Raw genomic sequence first — 20,047 nt, forward strand, 5'->3', positions numbered from 1 at the left:
CTTTTCTAGGGCATTCGCTGATACAAGAATAAAAATTTTGTTCTAACTTATAAACCTTTATTAAATTCTTTATATCTTTTTGCAAGCAAGATGAAATTCATTTATTTCCTTTTTGCTTCATTTTAAAAGCCTTGCATCATTCATCAGTAGGTATTTTTTTCAAATTCTGAATAGAGCATGAGCTACCTTTAATTACTGTTACCATCATCAGTTTCAACTGTGGAAGAACTCAACGATCATATTTCTCAATATTTCCTCACTGTCATAATGTTAAGAAAAGACTAAATCACTGAAAATAATTGTACATATTAAAATAAATATTATTCTAGTTGTAGTTTAAATTTTTGTCAACTCAAAATCAGAATTCAATGTGATATTCATAAATATAGACAGAGGTAGATCCTAGTCATCAAGAGTATAACAAGGGGAAGAGAAATTAAATGGCCTAGTTTCTGGTAAGAGTTCCATATGCAACAAGAAACTAAAAGGTGAGATTATCTCCAGGAAGATAACTTGTTGAAGAAAGAGAGAACCTTTCGAAGGCCTGAGAGTGGACTCTTGTCTAACACTCAAAAATGAAGGAGATACACATGCTGAAAAAGCAAGAGACCTTACTGGAAAGGAACACCCAGGCAGAGGGCAGTATGGTAAGCTAACCCAAGAGAACTGCTCTGCCACATTGCTGACAGTCTCAGGTTTTATGGTAATAGGGCTAGCTTCTGGGTTGTCTCTGGCCAGTCATCTTGCTTGGCCCACCGTCTGACTCAGGGTCCTTCCTGATGGCACACATATCTCTCAGCCAAGATGGATTCCAGTGGGAAAGATTCTGGGAGGTTGGTCATCTCCTCCCTTTTTTGGCCCCTCCTGAATTTATCGGACCTCCCATTGTAAGACAACTCAGACAAGAGGTTATCATTGTGCCTGGCCAGCGTGAGTGGTTTTCATCAATGGTTCCCTAACAAACTCACTGTAGGAGAAATCAAAGATATATTGTTATGTAAATTCCATGAGGAGGAACCAGGAACCTGCTTCATCATTACACTATTGTTTCTTGTTTGCTCTTTCTTTGTTTCTGCATTCCCTCACTTCCCTGGTTAGCAATTGTTTGAATCTGCGTTTTGGTACTCAAGGAAGGTCTAGAAGGCTGAAGCCTTTTTCCCACAAACAAGAAACAAGGAACACAGAAAGGCTTTTGTGTGTTCCCCACGCCTGTTCCCCAGCAGGTCCTGCTTGTTTCAAGGTTACCTGTGCTTCTGACTAACCAGCTCTATAAACCAGCAGTTTCAATTACCCACCTCCAACTCTGGATGCCAATCACAAGTCCAGGTTGTTACCTATATTTAGTTATAATGCAGGATTCCCATGGCCCTTTCCTTGGGTTGGATTAATTTGCTAGAGTGGCTCACAGAATTCAAGAAACCATTTACAAGCTAGATTCCTGATTTACTACAAAGGATACTAAAAGACAAGAATCGACAGCAGATGAAGAGATACATAGGGCAAGGCCCCAAACAAAGGAGCTTCTGTCCTTTGAATCTGGGGAAGCATTCTGACTTCCCAGCCTGTAAGGGCTTTGAACTTCCTCCATTTGGGTTTTTATGGAGGCTTTATAACATTAAAATTACCAGTTAATCATTAACTATCAGTGATTAACTCAACCTCTAGCCCTCCATCCCTCCCAGAAATCAAGGGGTGGGACTGAAAATTCTAACCCTCTATTCAAGGTTGGTTCTGGCAACCAGCCCCTGTCTTTAGGTGATTTTCAGAAGTTACCTCATTAACATGAACCCAAACTCATTGGAAAAGACCTTGATGCCGGAAAAGATTGAAGGCAGGAGGAGAAGGGAACAGCAGAGGATAAGATGGTTGGATGGCATCACCAACTTGATGGACATGAGTTTGAGAAAGCTGTGGGAGTTGGTGATGGACAGGGAAACCTGGCATGCTGCAGTCCATGGGATCACAAAGAGTTGGGCACAACTGAGCGACTGAACTGAACTGAACAAAGACAGTAAAGAATCCACCTGCAATGCAGGAAACCTAGGTTCTGTCCCTGAGTTGGGAAGATCCCCTGGAGATGGTAATAGCTACCCACTCCAGTATTCTTGCCTGGAGAATTCCATGGACAGAGGAGCCTGGCGAACTACAGTTCATGGGTTCACAAAGAGTTGAACAAGACTCAGTGACTAACACAGATGTGGTGAAAAGGGGTTCATTATGAGTAACAAGACACCCATTATACCTTTATGGTTCTGAAGCATTTTCAAGAACTGAGGATAAGGGACCAATTATTACAAAATATGCTCAGATAGCTCTTAATGCTCAGGAAGAGTTTTGGGAGCTTAAGCTGAAATGGGGAGAGGACAGAGGGTTAGAATTGACAAAAATTTTAAACTACAACTAAAATAATATGTTTTTATGTTTAAAACTACAACTAAAATAGTATGTTTTTTATGAAAGGACATAAAGAGATTCTAGTAATATATTTAGGACTAAGTTGCATATAATATTTAGTATCTAGGAAGAGTCTAGATGCCTAAATGTAGTAGTTTATTAATACAACAATATAATGCATTAAGATTGTTTCTAACACATTTTTCTCTAAATTATTATTTGCTAAATTAACTAATAAGTTGATTTTCTATCTTTAAATTATTAAATCCATTAAAGTAAATAAAATTCTGTAATAGATTTCTATAGTGTTAATTTATTTTCAATTTTTCATGAAGTCTCTAATCTTTTTAAAGTTAGTTTTATGCTAATTAAGATTTGCCAATGAATTTGTAGACCAAAACTCCACTGATTAACAAAAAAGAATAAAAAGCAGAACCAATAAATCATAGTTTAAGTCACACATTCTTTTTTGAAAGAGTAGATGGTAACTGACAAAGAGGACCAAAGGTAAGAAAAGTTAGAATGCAAAATGGGAAAACTATAAAAGGAGGAAACAGAAAGAAGCAAGTATTTGCCAGGCTTTGAAGACATCAAAACTGAACATCAGACATACTTCATAAGTGATCATGTTGACAGGGATTCCAGCATCAAAATAATTGTAACAGAAATCCTTGTGCTTCTTAGTTGTCATTATAAGATTCCTCAGTGGGAGATTAACAGGGGGAAAATATGCTGTACCCATAACTGACTAAAACAACATGTCGCTTGTATTTCAGCAAAAGCTACACCACCACCTAGTAAGTAACACTGCCATATTTATAATTACTTTATGTAATGGACTATTATAGTGTACATGAACTATTATTAACTTTGCTGGTTGTCATTTTCAGTGAGGGACAAGTTAAGAATTTTACTGAATTCCTGGAAATTAAACGCCACTTACCTATAGAAAAATAACCTGTAAAGGATATTATTCTCATTCCAAACCAAAGGGGAGGAAAATTTATACTAAAGTTGTAAGTTAAATGCATTGAAGCAGAAAGAGGAATATAGATAAATAAGAGTGTAAAATGAGGGGGAAAGAACTTGTTAAACATTTAAAGTTTATACTCAGTACCCAGAGGTATACCTGGGAGGCTAGACAACAGAGTAAGAAGTAAATAAAAGATAGTACAATATTTTGAGGAACCACAGGTTTTTACAAGTTGACAGGACACAATTGGAGAAGAATGGTATTTTTTAAATAAATTGAACAGAAAGAGGAAAAACAGAAAACAAAGACTTTGGATAAGAAAATGGGAACAATTAAGTTTTAAAAATCAAACTGACAAAATCATATCCCAGTGATGAAGCAGTAGATACTCTGATGTTCTCATTATCTCTCAGCAACAAACTTCCAGTTTTGCAGTAGCCTTCATCCCATATCGCCAGTTACTGACCTCACTGACACCTTTAATTTCTTGACTTTTCTAATTTCTCCTGCTTCATTTACCACTATCCAGTCTTTACTTCCTAACTCCATAGACATCACTCTTTTCACTTACACGACAACACTTCCAAATCCTCTGGCCCACTTTTCATCTATCAGAACAGCTTTGCGTGTAATCTTGGACTAATTCTGCCATCCTCCTTCTCTACACCAACAGTTCCTACACTGGGTGCTACAGAAAAATAACACCAGCCATACAGACATGTGCCTCCATTGACTCATGGCTGACAGCCTCAAGTGGATACTCAAAACTGGCCACAGTAACTGTTTCCACATCTGCTTGCTCTCCCATTCTCCACAGAAACTATTTGAAATAATCTTTGTGACACAAATAAATATAAAATCTCTCCACACCTTTCACTCCCCACAGGGACCACGCATCATGTTGGATGAATAAAAATAAATATTACATGCAATTACAGATTTCTGCCACCAAATAACCTGCAGGTGAAGCCTTCCATTTATCTTCCCTCCAACTACAGTAGTAGCCAGTAGCTACTCTGGAGAGCTTCCTCTCTCCTATCAAAGATCAGCTCCTCCCCCTTGGATGTGGATTCCACCACCATTAATCAGTTCTGGGAGCTCTCTCTCCAACAATCATCCCACTCTGCTGAATCTTCAACCTTACCCTCACTATTGCATCCTACCCACTAGTATCATGCATTCATATTATTTTTATACTTTTGTAAATCCTCTGATGACCCTGTCATGTCCTTCATCCTTTAATTATTCATAGTTGGTCTGTTTACACCTATCACTTTCAAATATGTAGTGTTGTCAGCAGTCATAAGTGTTTACACTTATCTTTTAAAGTAATGAGTTGGCCAAAAAATAAGTTGGGGTTTTTCCATATAATAGCACAGAAAGAATCCGAACAAACTTTTTGGCCCACTCAATGTGTTGCTGAGGCACTAGTCCAACTCCTTGACTTTTTTCATGTATCATCACTTTATTTTCAAGATATATTTATGTCACTTTATAATCACCTTGTTAGTTGGCTCTCACTTTATTTTCAAAATCTATCCTTGGAATCATTAGTTGCTTCTAACTACTTCAGCAGTGAAACAGTAGCCACCACATAAGCTTACACTGAAGTCAGATTTCAAAATACCAGATCATAATTTCTAATTACTGCATACTGTTCACTGACCAGTATGCATCCACCACAGTGGATCCACAGTGTACTTATCCACTCCCTTTGTGACTGATGGCAAAGTCTCCATCAATGATCTAGATCAAAGAACTAGAGCATGTTCTCTTTATAATTTGTGAATTATATATCTAGAAGGTAAATCTGGAGTAGTATCACTGATAGGTAAGACATACAGATAATTTCATTCCTAGATTTCTTTTCAGAACTACTGTAATAATCTACAGTCTCCCCAGCTCTTAAGAATATGTTCCCTTCACCTTCTATGCTGAAGAGCACTTGTTTTTATCTCTCTTTCTAATCTTTCCATTCTGGTTGATGCAAGAAAGTTCCTTGCTATTTTATTTTGCTTTTCAATGCCTACTGATGAGTTCACATACATATTTATATACTTACCAGCCATTCAAGTTTTCCTTTTCCTATTCATATATTTTGACCATTTTGCCGTTTGGGTTCCCATCTCTTTCTTGTTATTTGTCAAGCGTCTTTTGGACAGAGTGGATATTAATTCTTCGTGACTTGTCTTGAAAGTGCCTTCGTGCCTTTGTCTTGAAAACATCTTCTCTCAGTCTACCGTATGTCCATGAACCTTGTCTATAATGTTTTTGGTTAAACAGAAACACTTTTGATGTATTTAAATACATTTGCTTTTCACATCATGTGCTTTGGAGATTCTAAGAAGGCCTTCCCTACATCCAAGACCACTGGAAGTGATCTTTTATTTATTTTCTTTTATTACATCTACAGCTTTATCTTTCCCATTTAGGATTTTAATCTATCTATTGATGATGCTTTTTCTCTGCAGAGTACAGGCTTCTTAAGGTCTCCCAGCACACCAAGCTGACTTCCACAAAAGAAAATCTCAGTAGTTCCTACAGGGTTTTGATACCTTAGAGAGACTGAATGCTGCTTTAGTCCAAATATCTACCACATTGATAAAACTATGTATCTTTTAATGTGACTGATTTTATTTTCTTAACTATTAAGTCTAAATGTATAGGAATAGCACCTCTATCTCCAGTACCTAGTACATATTGTCTCCAACATGGTGGACTATAAATATTTATTTTATAAAAGGAGGAATATTATAGTCTTTGCATTTGTCTGTAGATTTTAGAAAGAGGTAAAATTATGTGGAGTCAACTCTGGATTCCCAGAACATAGCTGCCACCTTCTTGGTCTATGACTGAAGACAGGTTAATGATCCTTTCTCATTTGAAAGAATGTCAAACAGTGGAACAACAACAAAGTGGAGAGAAGGGGAGGAATAGAGAAATAAAAAATCCTATATGTATATTTCCTATACATATAGGAAATATGTCAAGTAAATAAAATTCAGTAAAGAGATTTGGAAGTCTAGGATTACAGTGTCAAAGGAGTCAATGTGGAGTTGGGGCGAAGGGTGGTAACAACACAACAGAATTTACAGGCAAGGATTTTGGAGCAAAGTGGCCAGGGTTCAAATCTAATTAAGAGCTGAGGAACTTTGGGTGATTTACTTCAGCAGTGAAACAGTAGTCACCACATAAGCTTACTCTGAAATCAGATTTCAAAATATCATATCATAAATATAGAGAACTTTGTTCATAACTCTGAGAAGCCCTGGTTTCTGTAAATAATAAAGCAGTTTAATAAAGGATGAAGTGAAGGCCAGTTGGAGAAAAGCATCTGGGATGTGACTGAGATAAGATATTATACATTTTATAGAAGTCAGGCAATGTCTTGTTCTAAGTCTATCTCAGGGAGAGAAACATTCCTGAAATTTTATAAACCCAACATCCTCAAGTTTTCTCTCAACTTTATCTCCCTCTGATTCTATGTTGGATCCAGAGAAGATTCCAGAATTCCATGCTGGATCCAGAGAAGAATCAGGAAGCATTGACATCAGGAGGAAAGGAGACTGGAGAAGTATGTCAGGCTCAGTTATGAAGGACTTTATGAATCATGCTTGAAGTTTGGATATTAGAAGTTTTCAAAGAATGCATAATCAGAATGGCACTTTAGAAAAAAATAAGTCTGAAAGCAATGTAATAACAGGGCTCAGAGGCTAGCCACTTGTATGATTAGATGGTCACTTCATATTCAAAGCCTCTCTCATTAGAAAGAGGGTGGGTTTTGACAGAGAAACAGGTTTCAGTGTTTGTGGGGAAAAAATTAAAGTGAGATATCCTAGCAAGCTTACGCCAGAGATCTTAAAGAGTTCAGCAGAGGTATGCAAAATCTCCCTTTGGAATACTATCCTAAGAAACCATTCTCCAAATGGAAAATAAATAAATAAATAAAATTTTTTTCTTTGTAAGCAATGGAAGCACCAAAAAGAAAATTATTTTCAGGTTACAAATTCTAGTTTTCTGTGTGAAAAAAGAAAAAAAAGAGCAGAACAAATACAGAATTTAAAATTTTATCTTTCCTACCAGGTGACACAGTCATAAAGAATCCACATGCCAATGCAGGAGATGCAGGAGAGGGTTCTATCCCTGGGTCAGGAAGATGCCATGGAGTAGGAAATGACAACCCACTCCACTATTCTTGCCTGGAAAACTCCATGGGCAAAGAAGCCTGGTGGGGCTCACCATAGAGCCCAAGGGGTCACAAAGAGTCAGACATGACTGAGCGACTCAGCATGAAGCACGTACTAGCCTGAAAATAATAAATAAAGCACATTTCCCATTTAAATGTGTTTTATGAAAAGAGTAAAGGAAAAGATGAATCAGTGAGAAAACAAATGGAAGGAAGAAAATTTAAATGAATGCTTACATTTAGGAGGGCCTGAATTTCAACTCCCTATTGAGGAGTGCTAAAGCAAACTGAGCTTTGCTTTATAAAATAATCTGGAATCTGATTTTAGAATGGAAACTGAGCTGCCTGTGCATGGCCATGTCTAAACTAAGACCAGATTTCTATCATTTTTATGCCTTTGAAATATTTCTAGTTTTCCTATTGATGTTTGTTTATTCAACTGAACAGTAAATTAAAGGTAGAAAAATATGTATTTATGGACTGAATGGTACTATTGCATTGTGAATTTTAATTTTATCCTAAATAGACGTGAAACATCTCTGCATACATCCTAAAGCTTATGCCTGATGCTCCATCTAGAAGCTCCTAGAAGACAGAGAACCTGATGTTCTCAATCAAAATGGGATCCCTTGTGCCAGACACAGTGCCTGAACATGATGGATGGTTAATAACTATTTGTTGAATGAACCATTGAGGGAATGAAGGAAGGAAGGGAGAACAGAAGATTATCAATATAATTTATATTCAACACGTGCAGACAAAGGGACCTCCAATGGTAGTATTTTTCTTTGGGAAGAATCAGTGATACTCATTGGCTGCTTTGTTGTTTTATTCCCAGGGTATTTTTCTGTCTTCCATAATATTTAAGGGCTACCATTTCCAGCACTTACAAAGACTTCTAATTGCTCTGAAATATGATAGATTACTGATAATTTTCAAAGTAGATATTCTTTACTAACAGAAAAAAAGATATGCCATATGATTTGTGATAACATTGTCCATAGAGAAAGTGTTAAGCCAATTTGTCAGCAATATATTGACTCTGTGACACAAGTTCAAAAAAAAAATTTTTAATAGCGAAGGACAGACAGATTTCCTAGGATAAGGAAGAGAGCAGGAGGAGATTACATGAGGAAAACTGAAAGAATTAAAAAGGGAGAGAAACTTCAAATGTTGAAAAACAGTGAAAACACATGGAGAAATGTGGCATAGGTGCTATCTTTCCTATCCTTCCTCCAGATCCATAAAGTTAGCAGATTGCTTTAAAAACAAACAGGGTTGGTTTAGTGCCCTGCAAATGTCCCATTTTAAAGCATTCTTTCTGGAAGAATATGAAAGTAAACAATATATTTTTGAAACATATTTTGGAATTTGTCTAAATAATTTTTGGTTTTGTTTTTTAGGAGCAGCTTCAGCACCCTCAAGTAAGTGTCTTGGCATTTGTCAATTCTAATATGTATTAATCTCCTGCACGATCCAGGGAACTTTTCACAAAATGTCTACTTTCAATTCAGACTGTCTATCTCATTTCAGACTCCCCTATCTCAGTCTCCTTTCTTTCCATTTTACCCAGAATTCCCACAGTTCATAGAGGAATTTGGGGGAAGTAAAATAATTTAAATCACAAAATGAAAAAACAGGAAATAAAGTATCTCCTGGTTTTAATTAAATGTTTTTAAAAAGAAAAGAAGTTAAAAATTAAATTGAAAGAAATTAACTGTTGAATTTAGGAAACTGTGGTCTAAAGACAACAGTTACAATGCTTTTCAGTTTTTAATTCCCAATAAGATAGTGAAGGGAAAAAGGCACTTGTTGAGGAGAAGCAGTAGTCTCCTTCCCAGCCCTCTTAAGGTCTATTTCTACTGCAGCTAAAGTTGAAAGTGAAAGTCACGCATGCATGGACTGTCCATGGAATTCTCTAGGCCAGAATACTGGACTGGGTAGCCTTTTCCTTCTCCAGGGGATCTTCCCAACCGGGGGATCAAACCGAGGTCTCCTGCATTGCAGGCAGATTCTTTACCAGCTGAACCACAAGGGCAGCCCAAGAACACTGGAGTGGGTAGCCTATCCCTTCTCTAGATAATCCTTCCAACCCAGGAATTGAACTGGGGTCTTCTGCATTGCAAGCATATTCTTTACCAACCCCAGCAAATATCATAGAGGATTTGATGGCCCTGGGATGTAGACCACTGATGTTCTTAAGAAAAGAAGATTATCAACATTAAATATATACCATATTCAAGAATAAAAGATTAAAAAGAAACTTTTAACTTTAGAAAAGTTTATAGTAAGTACTTATATCAATAATTTCCCTTTCCATTTTCTTCATATAGAAACACCTCGGTCTTGAACAACATAATAGCTTAGTACTACCACTTAAGTAGAAGAGGAGACCACATAATTCTTCCTTTCCCTTGCTGTGGGATTAGTGCCACTTAAAAAAAAATAATAACTCTTTATAACTGAAAGGAAAATAAATATGAAGGGAAAATATATTGATAAACTTATTTATTAGAAAAATTGGCATTCTTCTTGAAAAACAGTATTCAGTGATTCAAACAAAAATGAGGAGGTAGCAGAGAATAAAGAGACAGATGTAGCTAGCAAAGAAAGGAAAGGAAGGACTTAAATTTGCAAATACCAGTCAAAAGAAAGCTTTCAATTCTTGATGGAGCAAAGAATTGAAAAAAAATTAGAATGAGCTCCACTTACCCAACTGTCCCTGAAGCCTACCAAATTGAAGGTTCATAAAATCCCAAAAACCAAAGCCATTCTTAAAGTCATAATACTGAACTTATGATACATTTCAATATAACTGAAAGTGTCATTTCTCAGGAAAATAACTTATGGTCTAAATAATGACTCAGTAGCTGATCCAGAAGTTTAATCTAAATTATTTCTTTGGTTTATTTAAGCCAAACATTTATAGCCTCTTGATAAGTTCTAAAAAATGTTCTCTAAAACATATCAAGCAATAAAAATGATGGAGAAATCTAAAAATAAATGAACTGGGTATACAGGAAAGAATGCTATAGATCCAAAAACATGAGTTAATTTTAAAAATACTGATAAAGAGGAGCTCTTTTGTTTTAATCTATCAGTTTGTGAAAGATTGAAAAGGTTTACAGAGTATAATGTTTTTAGAATTTGGCCAAATTTCTGTTTCTATGCCCTATTGATATTAAGGTTTAACTTTTCAAGAGTACATTTGGCAATGTTTCAAAATACAAAATGTACATACCCTTTGACTAAGAATTTATACTTCCAGAAATGTTTTCTAAGAAAAACTAGGACAGCTTTTCAAAGGTATATGTATTAGGTGGTTTAACACAGCATTATTTATAACAATTAAAATTTGAAAATAATATTTAATATGAGATTGTTATAAAATTATGAGATTTTACAAATAGAATTTATGTAAGCATTTAAATGATCTTATCAATCAATATTATTGGCATATAACTGTTAAATATTTTTAAATTAAAAGATCACTGTAGTAATCTCAATGTATTTGTCATATGCTTATGTACTATAAGAACCAGTTGTTTTCCTACCTTAAGTAATGCTACCATTTCTAAATTATTTTTAATGCAGAATCCTTGAAAACCTGTGAGACAGCCAAGGAAAGTTCCAGCTTCACAGTCTTTCAAAATGCTAGTTTGGCAATTGTTATCACTAAAAGGGAGATGGAATTTTCTTAAGGAATCATAAGTATTATATAATAATTTTCTCAGGAAAAGTTCTCCTTTTCAGTTTACATCTCTTTTTAATTTTAATCATACACTCTAGCTATATTCTACTGAGCAATTACCAATTTCTTGTGTTGTATTTTTCCCTTTTCTCAATTCAATATTCAAAAATACTGTATTTCAAGGACCTCTTATCTAACCGTTTGTGTGTGTACAGCTTCACAAATTTTATATTATTGGGAAGGCAAATTTAATGACTCAAGCTTAACTCAAAGCAAAAATGTTTGATATGAAAAGATCAAAATTACTTAAGATGTTAATTATGTACTTTTATTATATGTTCTGTTATATTTTCAGGTAATTTGAGAGAATGCTCAAAAACAGAGGCAAAAAGTGGCACCGGAGAAACAAGAAAAACTATCCCAAAACAGGATATTTATTTGAGAATTCAAGTGGTCCCACCACAAATTAGCCAAAGTGGTCCTAAATACCAGCATAAAAGAGATTTAAGTGGCCCTGAAGAGAACTATGAAAAGGGACAAAAACCGAAGCCTGAAGTGAAAGTTGAAAAGCTTCCTGAGAAAACTCTGAGTAAAGAAGGGAAGCGAGTAAAAGATGAAAAAAGAAAAGGTATCAGGGAGGTTATGGACAAGGAAAATAAAATAGAAAAGGGCCAATCAAAGAAAGGACAAAGTATAAAAGATGAAGGTGAAACTGGGGAACGAAGGGTGAATGTGAAAAAGAAGGGAGACGAGGACACAGATAATAAAGACAAGAAGGGAGATGAAGACAGGGAGGACCACGACAAGAAAGAAGATGAAGATAGCAACAAGAACAAAGACAAGATGGAAGATGAGGATAAGACAAAGAACAAGGACATGAAGGGAGATGAAGATAAGATAAAAATCAAGGATATAAAGGAAGATGAGGACAAGACAGAGGACAAGGACATGAAGGGAGATGAGGACAAGACAGAGGACAGGGACACGAAGGGAGATGAGGACAAGACAGAGAACAGGGAGATGAAAGGAGATGAGGACAAGACAGAGGACAAGGACAGGAAGGGAGATGAGGACAAGACAGAGGACAGGGACACGAAGGGATATGAGGACAAGACAGAGAACAGGGACATGAAAGGAGATGAGGACAAGACAGAGGACAAGGACAGGAAGGGAGATGAGGACAAGACAGAGGACAGGGACACAAAGGGAGATGAGGACAAGACAGAGAACAGGGACACGAAGGGAGATGAGGACAAGACAGAGAACAGGGACATGAAAGGAGATGAGGACAAGACAGAGGACAAGGACAGGAAGGGAGATGAGGACAAGACAGAGGACAAGGACAGGAAGGGATATGAGGACAAGACAGAGAACAGGGACACGAAGGGAGATGAGGACAAGACAGAGAACAGGGACATGAAAGGAGATGAGAAAAAGACAAAGGACAAGGACAGGAAGGGAGATGAGGAAAAGACAGTGGACAAGGACATGAAGGGAGATGAGGACAAGATAGAAGTCAAGGATGTAAAGAGAGATGAGGAAAAGATAGAGGACAAGGACATGCAAGGAGATAAGGACAAAACAGATGACAGGGACATGAAGGGAGATGAGGACAAGGCAGAGAACAAGGACATGAAGGGAGGTGAGGAAAAGACAGAGGATAGGAACATGAAAGGAGATGAGGACAAGACAGAGGACCAGGACATGAAGGGAGATGAAGACAAGATAAAAGTCAAGGATATAAAGGGAGATGAGGACAAGGACATGAAGGGAGCTGAGAACAAGGCAGAAGACAAGGACATGAAGGGAGATGAGAATAAGACAGAGGACAAAGACACAAAGGGATTTAAGGACAAGATAAAAGACAAGGACATAAAGAGAGATGAGGACAAAAAGAGCAAGAATATCAAAGGAGATTCTATGAAAAAAAGAGATAAAATAAAAATGAGCAAAGAGGACAAGGATATAAACCAAAGAAAAAGTTCCAGGCAGAAAAAGGACAGTAAAAAGTCACACTGACGAAAAACAGCACCAGATTTTATAAACTAACAAACAGAATTGAGTAATTTCACTCCAACACTATCAACTTCAAAACTAGCTTCCAGTCTTTTACAGTATCAATTAAAATGATAGATTCCTCACATTTCTTTAGCCACAAAATTTCTGCTTCTTTGCTTGCAACCTGACAAAAAATCCTTCATAAATTTCATCTTCTTAGATCTCTCAATTTCAAACTTCAGCTTCCAAATGTAAATTTTTCAAAATGTAAGTCCATTATGTATAATTGTCAACAAAACACAATTTTTCTGAAATAAAACCCTGATAAAGAAATGTCAAGCTCTTTTTCTCAACTAAGTATGGTATTTCCTTACTTAGGTACTTAGGTATTACTTCCTTATTTAGGTATTGCCTAAAACTGTTTAGTCTCTACTAAATGCAACATCCGAGGAATGCAAGAATATCTCATCAAAAGATAAATATGAGAATACTAAAACAATATTAAAAGACAAATATCAAAACATGATTCAGAAAGTCAAATACAACAGGAAAAATTCAGGAAAGAAAAATCTCTTTGAACAGAGGTAATACATGAAGGACTCTAATAGGCAGTAAAATTTGAGCTGGTCATCACAAAAAAGACAAGTAAGATTTGTATATTGTTTGAGGCCCGTGGATTAGTAATTCCTCTAACAAAGTATAAACTCCTTGAAAGAAAAAGGAAAATCAGTATCTTACCATTATCTTCATCCTCAGTGCCTGCCACAACATTTACTAAATTGAATTGACTGGGAAAGGAAGTGAGGGAACAATAACAAAAAAAAAAAAAAAAGATTAGACATGAAAAATATATTCTATAGGCAGGGAGTAGAATCAAGAATTTGTATATAGCAAAGTTCCCCAAAGTGTAGTCCCCAGACCACCACTAACATATAAGACAACTTCAGGTGGTACCCAAGTAAACATTGTAACAGTAGCATTTAATATTTATCATAAGAATTAGGAAAAAAGTGTATCAAACACATCAAGCCCTTGACTTTGAAGAAATTATAGATTAGGATGAGACTCAGTAAAAAGGTGAGTTAATTTAAGGAAAAATATTGAATATTGAAAGAGTACACATCTTCTTAGATATGGCAAAAAAGATGACGGGATCTGAATGATTGAAATTTGCCAAACACTGAGGGTATCAGAAGAAAATAAGGTTGGAATTTAAAACCAGGGTTCTTGAGGGATTTGAGCTTTTATTTTATTTATTTGATAGGCAACAGAAATACCAACATAAGCTGGGATGACTTGCAGAAAGAGTAATTTGGTAGTTTGGACAAGAGAAAGGGGGCTGAGATCAGTAGAAGACTACTGCAGTGACTGTTGTTGCTGTTGCTGTTTAGTCACTAAGTTGTGCCCAACTCCTCATGGTGTCATGGACTGTAGCCTGCCAGGCTCCTCTGTCTATAGGATTTCCCAGGCAAGAATGGGTTGCCATTTCTTTCTCCAGGGAATCTTCCCGACCCAGGGATCAAACCCACATCTCCTGCACTGCTGCATGCATGCTGTTGCTTTGGTCATAACTGACTCTTTGCGACCCCATGGACTATAGCTCCCATGCTCCTCTGTCCATGGGATTCTAGAGGCAAGAATACAGCAGTGTATTGCCGTGCCCTCTTCCAGGGGATCTTCCCAACCCAGAGATCAAACCCACATCTCATGTCTCCTGCCCTGGCAGGCGGATTCTTTACCACTAGTGCCACCTAGGTAGCAAGATTCTTTACCACTGAGCCACCAGGGAAGCACATATTGTAGTGACATAGCCATAAAAAGATAAGAGCCTAAATTAATTTGGAAGTGATTCAATAAAATAAAAGAAACAGATGTGAGAATCATCTTGAAAAGGAAATGAACTAACTTTGACAACTAACGGAATGTATACGACATGGATAAACTCATAGAGGACCCCAGGTTTTTTGACACTGGATAACTGATAAGATGACGGCACCTTGATCGAAGAAGGGGAATCCAGAAAAAGAAAGATAGTAAATTGTTTGTGAACCGTTGAGACGTAATAAATAATGGCTTTGCACTATCCCTATAATAATTATACTGCATTTGAGAGACTTCCTACAATAACCATTATAAGGTCAATGTAGAGTTCATTTTTTAATTCTGTGAGATCCAAGCTTATATTTCCAACTGCATACTTTAGTACTCCATTTTGATTGACTCATTGAGCAAACATATCAAGTGCCTATTACATGCCAAGCATTGCCTTGGGTGCTGAAAATGCAGTGGTGGGCACAATTCATGCCCTCATGGAAACTTACTCCAAGTAGAAAGACATTAATCCAATAATAAAACATGTAAAATTGCAATTCTAATAAGCATAATTCCTAAAATGACCTGTAGTAGGAAGATTTCTACCTAGTCAACTAGGTCAAGGAAGGCATAATCTTAATAAAGCACTGCTTGACAGAGAAAGACAAATATCATTTATGGAATCTAAAATATGATACAAATGAATTTGTATACAAAACAGAAATAGACTCAGGGACAGAGAAAGCAAACTTGTGGTTACCAAAGTGGAAAGGGGCAGGGAGGGACAAATTTGGGGTTTGGGATTAGCAAATACAAGCTACTATACATAAGATAAACAAGGTTCTATGATATAGCACACGGAACTATATTCAGTATCTTGTAATAAACTATAATGGAATCTGAAAAAGAATATATATATACATATATGTAGAAATGAATCACTTTGCTGTATACCAGAAACTAACACAACATTGTAAATCAATTATACTTCAATTTTTTTTTAATTTTAAGAGACTTATTTTAAACAAAGAAAGTACTGCTTAAACTGAGAACTAAAGGAGGAGTAGGAAGCATTAGAAACAGAGGAAAGAGAAGAGTAGGATAGGACTGCAAAGGCATCTTGATGAGCACAAACACAGTCAGCAACATGGACTGACAGAAGCCCTGTGTGGCCAGAGCACAAAAACCAATAGCAAAGATAGTTCAAAACAAAGTTGGAGAAGCAGGCCAGAAGGTACACTATTTAGAACCTTTAGGACATGGGGTCGCAAAGAGTTGGACACAACTGAGCGACTGAACTGAACTGTTAAATTTTGTCTTTAATCTTTGCCAATTGAAAACCAACAAAAGGTTTTTAGTGATACATGATTAGATTTGCACTTTGAACCAAAAATAACTCTAACTGCAATTGAATGAGAGTTTGAAGAAGGGCCAAAGTGGTATAAGAAGACCAAATCAGATGTTACTACAATCATATGAAAGACGAAGGTAACCTTGCGGTGTTAGTGGAGATAAAAATGGATAGATTTAGGAGATATTTCCATTTTGTATATAGTGAGCTTGATGTGCCTTTCAGGAGGAAATATCAAATAGGCAATTGATAAAGAGGTAAGAATCTCAGAGATATCTGAACTGTAGATATAAACTTGTCATCCATGGGAATGGTAATTGAAAAAGCAACGAAAATTTTATAACTAAAAAATAAAATAACCAAAATGAAAAATCACTGGATAGGGTTACCAACAGAACTGAGATCACAGAAGAAGAATCAAGAGCAATTCAGTGGTGATTTTGGATCCTTTCAAAATGGCATTGTCAATAAATGGTATGACTGAAACAATTGGACTTCTATCAAACAAAAAAAATTAGCTGCAACTTAAACCTCACACTTAATTTTTTAATTAAATCAAAATTGATCATAAATCTAAATCTAAAATGTAAACTAAAACTGTTAAAAGCAAATATAAGAGGAAAAATATTGTGACTTAGATACAACATGAAGAGCCATGTTAACAATCCATAAAAGAGCCATAAAAGCCATAACAATCCATAAAAGAAAAATTAGATAAACTGGACTCTTTCAAAATTTAAAACCTTGGTTTTCAAAACTTCCTGAGGAGGGAACTCTGCTTAATGTTATGTGGCAGCCTGGATGGGAGAGGAGTTTGAGAGAGAACAGATACATGTATGGGTATGACTGAATAGCTTTGCTATGCACCTGAAACTATCACAATATTGTTAATAAGCTATACTCCAATACAAAATAAAAAGTTAAAAAAAAAAACTTCCTGATGAGAAGATGAAAATACAAGAAACAGACTCAGAGAAAATATTTGCAAAACACATACTCAACAAATGACTTATCTCCAGAAAGTATCATATCAAGAACTCTCTAAATTCAACAGTAAGAAAACAAACAATCCCATAAAAAACTGAATAAAAGATGTGAATGGACATTTCACCAAAGAGGAAACAGAGGAAAAGATATTCAGCATCGTCAGACATTAAAGACATGCAAATTTAAACAGGATGAAGTAGCACTAGAGATCTACAAACTGGCTAAAATTTTAAAAGTACTTATAATACCAACTGTTACAACAATTAGAGCAACTGAATCTTTTATACATTGCTTTGGGACTGTAAAATAACACAGCAACTCTGGAAAACAGCTTGTCAGTTTCTTGTAAAGCAAGACTTACACTGACTATATAATCTAGCCACCATCATACTACTGGATATTTAGCCTAGAGAAATGTTTAGGCTAAACGTCCACACAAAAAACTGTACAGGAATAGTCATAGCAGTTTCATTTTTAACAGGCTAAAGCAGGAAACAATCCAAAGGTCCTTCAATGAGCAAATGTATATGATATATGGCAAAATGTGGCATATTCATACAAGGAAATATCATAAGCCATCAAAAAAGGAACAAATTACTAACCCAAAGACTAATCTGGATGGCCCTCCATGGTGTTATGCTGTTTGAATCTCAAGTAGTTATACATGTATGATTCTATTTATAACACTTTTGAAGTGACAAATTGATCGAAAACAAGTCAGTGGTTGTCTAAGGTTAAAGTTAGGGGAAGATCTAACTAAAAAAACCATAGCCTGAGGGAGAGTCTTTGTGATGATAAAACTATTTTGTATTCTGATAGCAGTGATAATTTCATAAACTTACATATGTGATAAAATCTCATAGTACTATAGATTCAAAAAGAGTATATAAAAACTGGTGAAATCTGAACAAGTTCTGTAGTTTTACTTAATAATACTATTCCAATTTCCGTTTCCTGATTTTGAAAAATCTATTAATATGTAAGATGCTATCACTGGGGAAAGATGGGTGAAGGCTACTTTGCCGAGGGGTGAGGGGTGGTAGGGTCGAAGCGGCAGTTGGGGGGCGGGGGGGATGGTTTGTTTGCTACTTTGTTTGGGACACACTATTTTTGCCACTACTGGTAAATCTTAAATTAATTCAAAACAAAAAGATTTTAAGAAGGACGGGAGACTGGAAAAGCCGCAAAACGGATCATATTATACCTGCTGTTCTCGAAGAAAGTACAAGTCAAAACGCATTGCATTTGTTCAGGTTTCAAACTGCGAGATACCAATGTATATGAGAGATGGAAAGTGGTGGAAAGGAACTTAGCTCTTTGGAAGAGGCGAGCGCAATCTCTCTCCCTGAGGCTGATTCTTCAGAGAATTCCTTTAAAAAGCCAAGGCTCTTTTCGGTGGTGGGTCTAAGGAGCGAGATCCCGAAGGCATCCTCCTAATCACACGGAGCAGAGGGTGAGTAGGTGTATCTTCATGTTGTATCTAAGGTATCGGACAAACCGGTGGGGAACCACAGTCTCAGGCTGCAGCAGCTCCGGGTAGAGCTCTTTCTGGGGTTCCCAACTACAGCTGCTATCAGGCCCCTCGCCAGGCCCCTCTGCGTCAGGCTCCTCCTCACCTTGCCGACCTTACATCATCCTGTGCGGAGCTTGCGTCACCCTTTACTATCCCTGGCGTTAACCTCTCCTCTCAGTTTCCAGCTTTGATTTCTTTTTCATCAGGCTTTCTCATCTTCACCCTATTTCCCTCATCGCCTTGTCTCCTCGGTTTCCCCTTCATCACCGTCTCCTCTCATTTTCCTGACACCACCCTCTCCTCTCAGTTTCATCCTCTACACCTTCTCCCCTCAGTTTCCCCCTCCCTGCTTTCTCCCCTCACAGTTTTGCCTCACAGCCTTCTCTCCTCATAATTTCTCCTCTAACGTCCCTTCATTTCAGTTTTCCCGTCACTGCCTTCTCCCCTCCGTTTTCCTCTCACCATCTTTTGCCCTCAAAATTTCCTTTCACCACTTTCTGTCCTCAGTTTCTCTGTCACAGCCTTCTCCATCTCAGTTTTGTAACCCTGCAGAACACTACGGAGAAGGCAATGGCAACCCACTCCAGTACTCTTGCCTGGGAAATCCCATGGACGGAGGAGCCTGGTGGGCTGCCGTCTATGGGGTCGCACAGAGTTGGACTCGACTGACGCGACTTAGCAGCAGCAGCAGGACACTATGGGGACTTCCTGGATAGACACCTCTGACCCTGTCCTGTGCTTTAGTTCCTCTCTGAAGTATCTTGGTAATAATATCTGATAGACATTCCTGAGTTATTTTACAGATGGAGAAACCCTACCAAATCAAAGAAATTAATTACTTGACAACCTTGAACCCAGTGGCCCTCAGACCTACTGGCACATAAGGATTGATAATATGACACTGCCCTCTTAAAGCACCATCTACCAGTCAGAGAATCAGGCAGCAGCTGATCCCACACTCTGGGAACCCATCCCTCAGCTTGCCTTTAAAAATGATTTGCTGGGTTTTCCTGGTAAGTCAGTGGTAAAGAATCCCCCTGCCAACACAGGAGACAAAAGTTCCATCCCTGGACTGGGAAGATCCCACATGCCACAGAGTGACTAAGCCCATGCTCCACAACTATTGAGCCTGTGCTCTAGAG

At 37.1% G+C, this 20,047-nt stretch overlaps 1 protein-coding gene across 10 annotated transcripts in view; it reads left to right on the forward strand.

The window, feature by feature from the left end:
• The window catches only part of LOC122697225 (spore wall protein 2-like), a 28,036-nt gene extending 14,470 nt beyond the window's left edge, over positions 1–13,566 (forward strand). For 4 of the 10 annotated variants that reach the window (XM_043907756.1, XM_043907757.1, XM_043907755.1 and 1 more), the window contains 4 exons: positions 3,171–3,191; positions 6,864–6,941; positions 8,957–8,977; positions 11,600–13,566. In XM_043907756.1, the coding sequence (XP_043763691.1) occupies positions 11,887–13,263 (1,377 nt within the window). In that variant the 5' untranslated portion in view covers positions 3,171–3,191; positions 6,864–6,941; positions 8,957–8,977; positions 11,600–11,886 and the 3' untranslated portion in view covers positions 13,264–13,566. The remainder of the gene's footprint in view (positions 1–3,170; positions 3,192–6,863; positions 6,942–8,956; positions 8,978–11,599) is intronic. The other 6 variants (XM_043907762.1, XM_043907764.1, XM_043907763.1 and 3 more) reach the window with 6 other exon arrangements.
• Positions 13,567–20,047: the final 6,481 nt, after the last annotated feature.

Source organism: Cervus elaphus, chromosome 7 (genome assembly GCF_910594005.1).
Source record: "Cervus elaphus chromosome 7, mCerEla1.1, whole genome shotgun sequence".
NCBI classification, from domain to species: domain Eukaryota; kingdom Metazoa; phylum Chordata; class Mammalia; order Artiodactyla; family Cervidae; genus Cervus; species Cervus elaphus.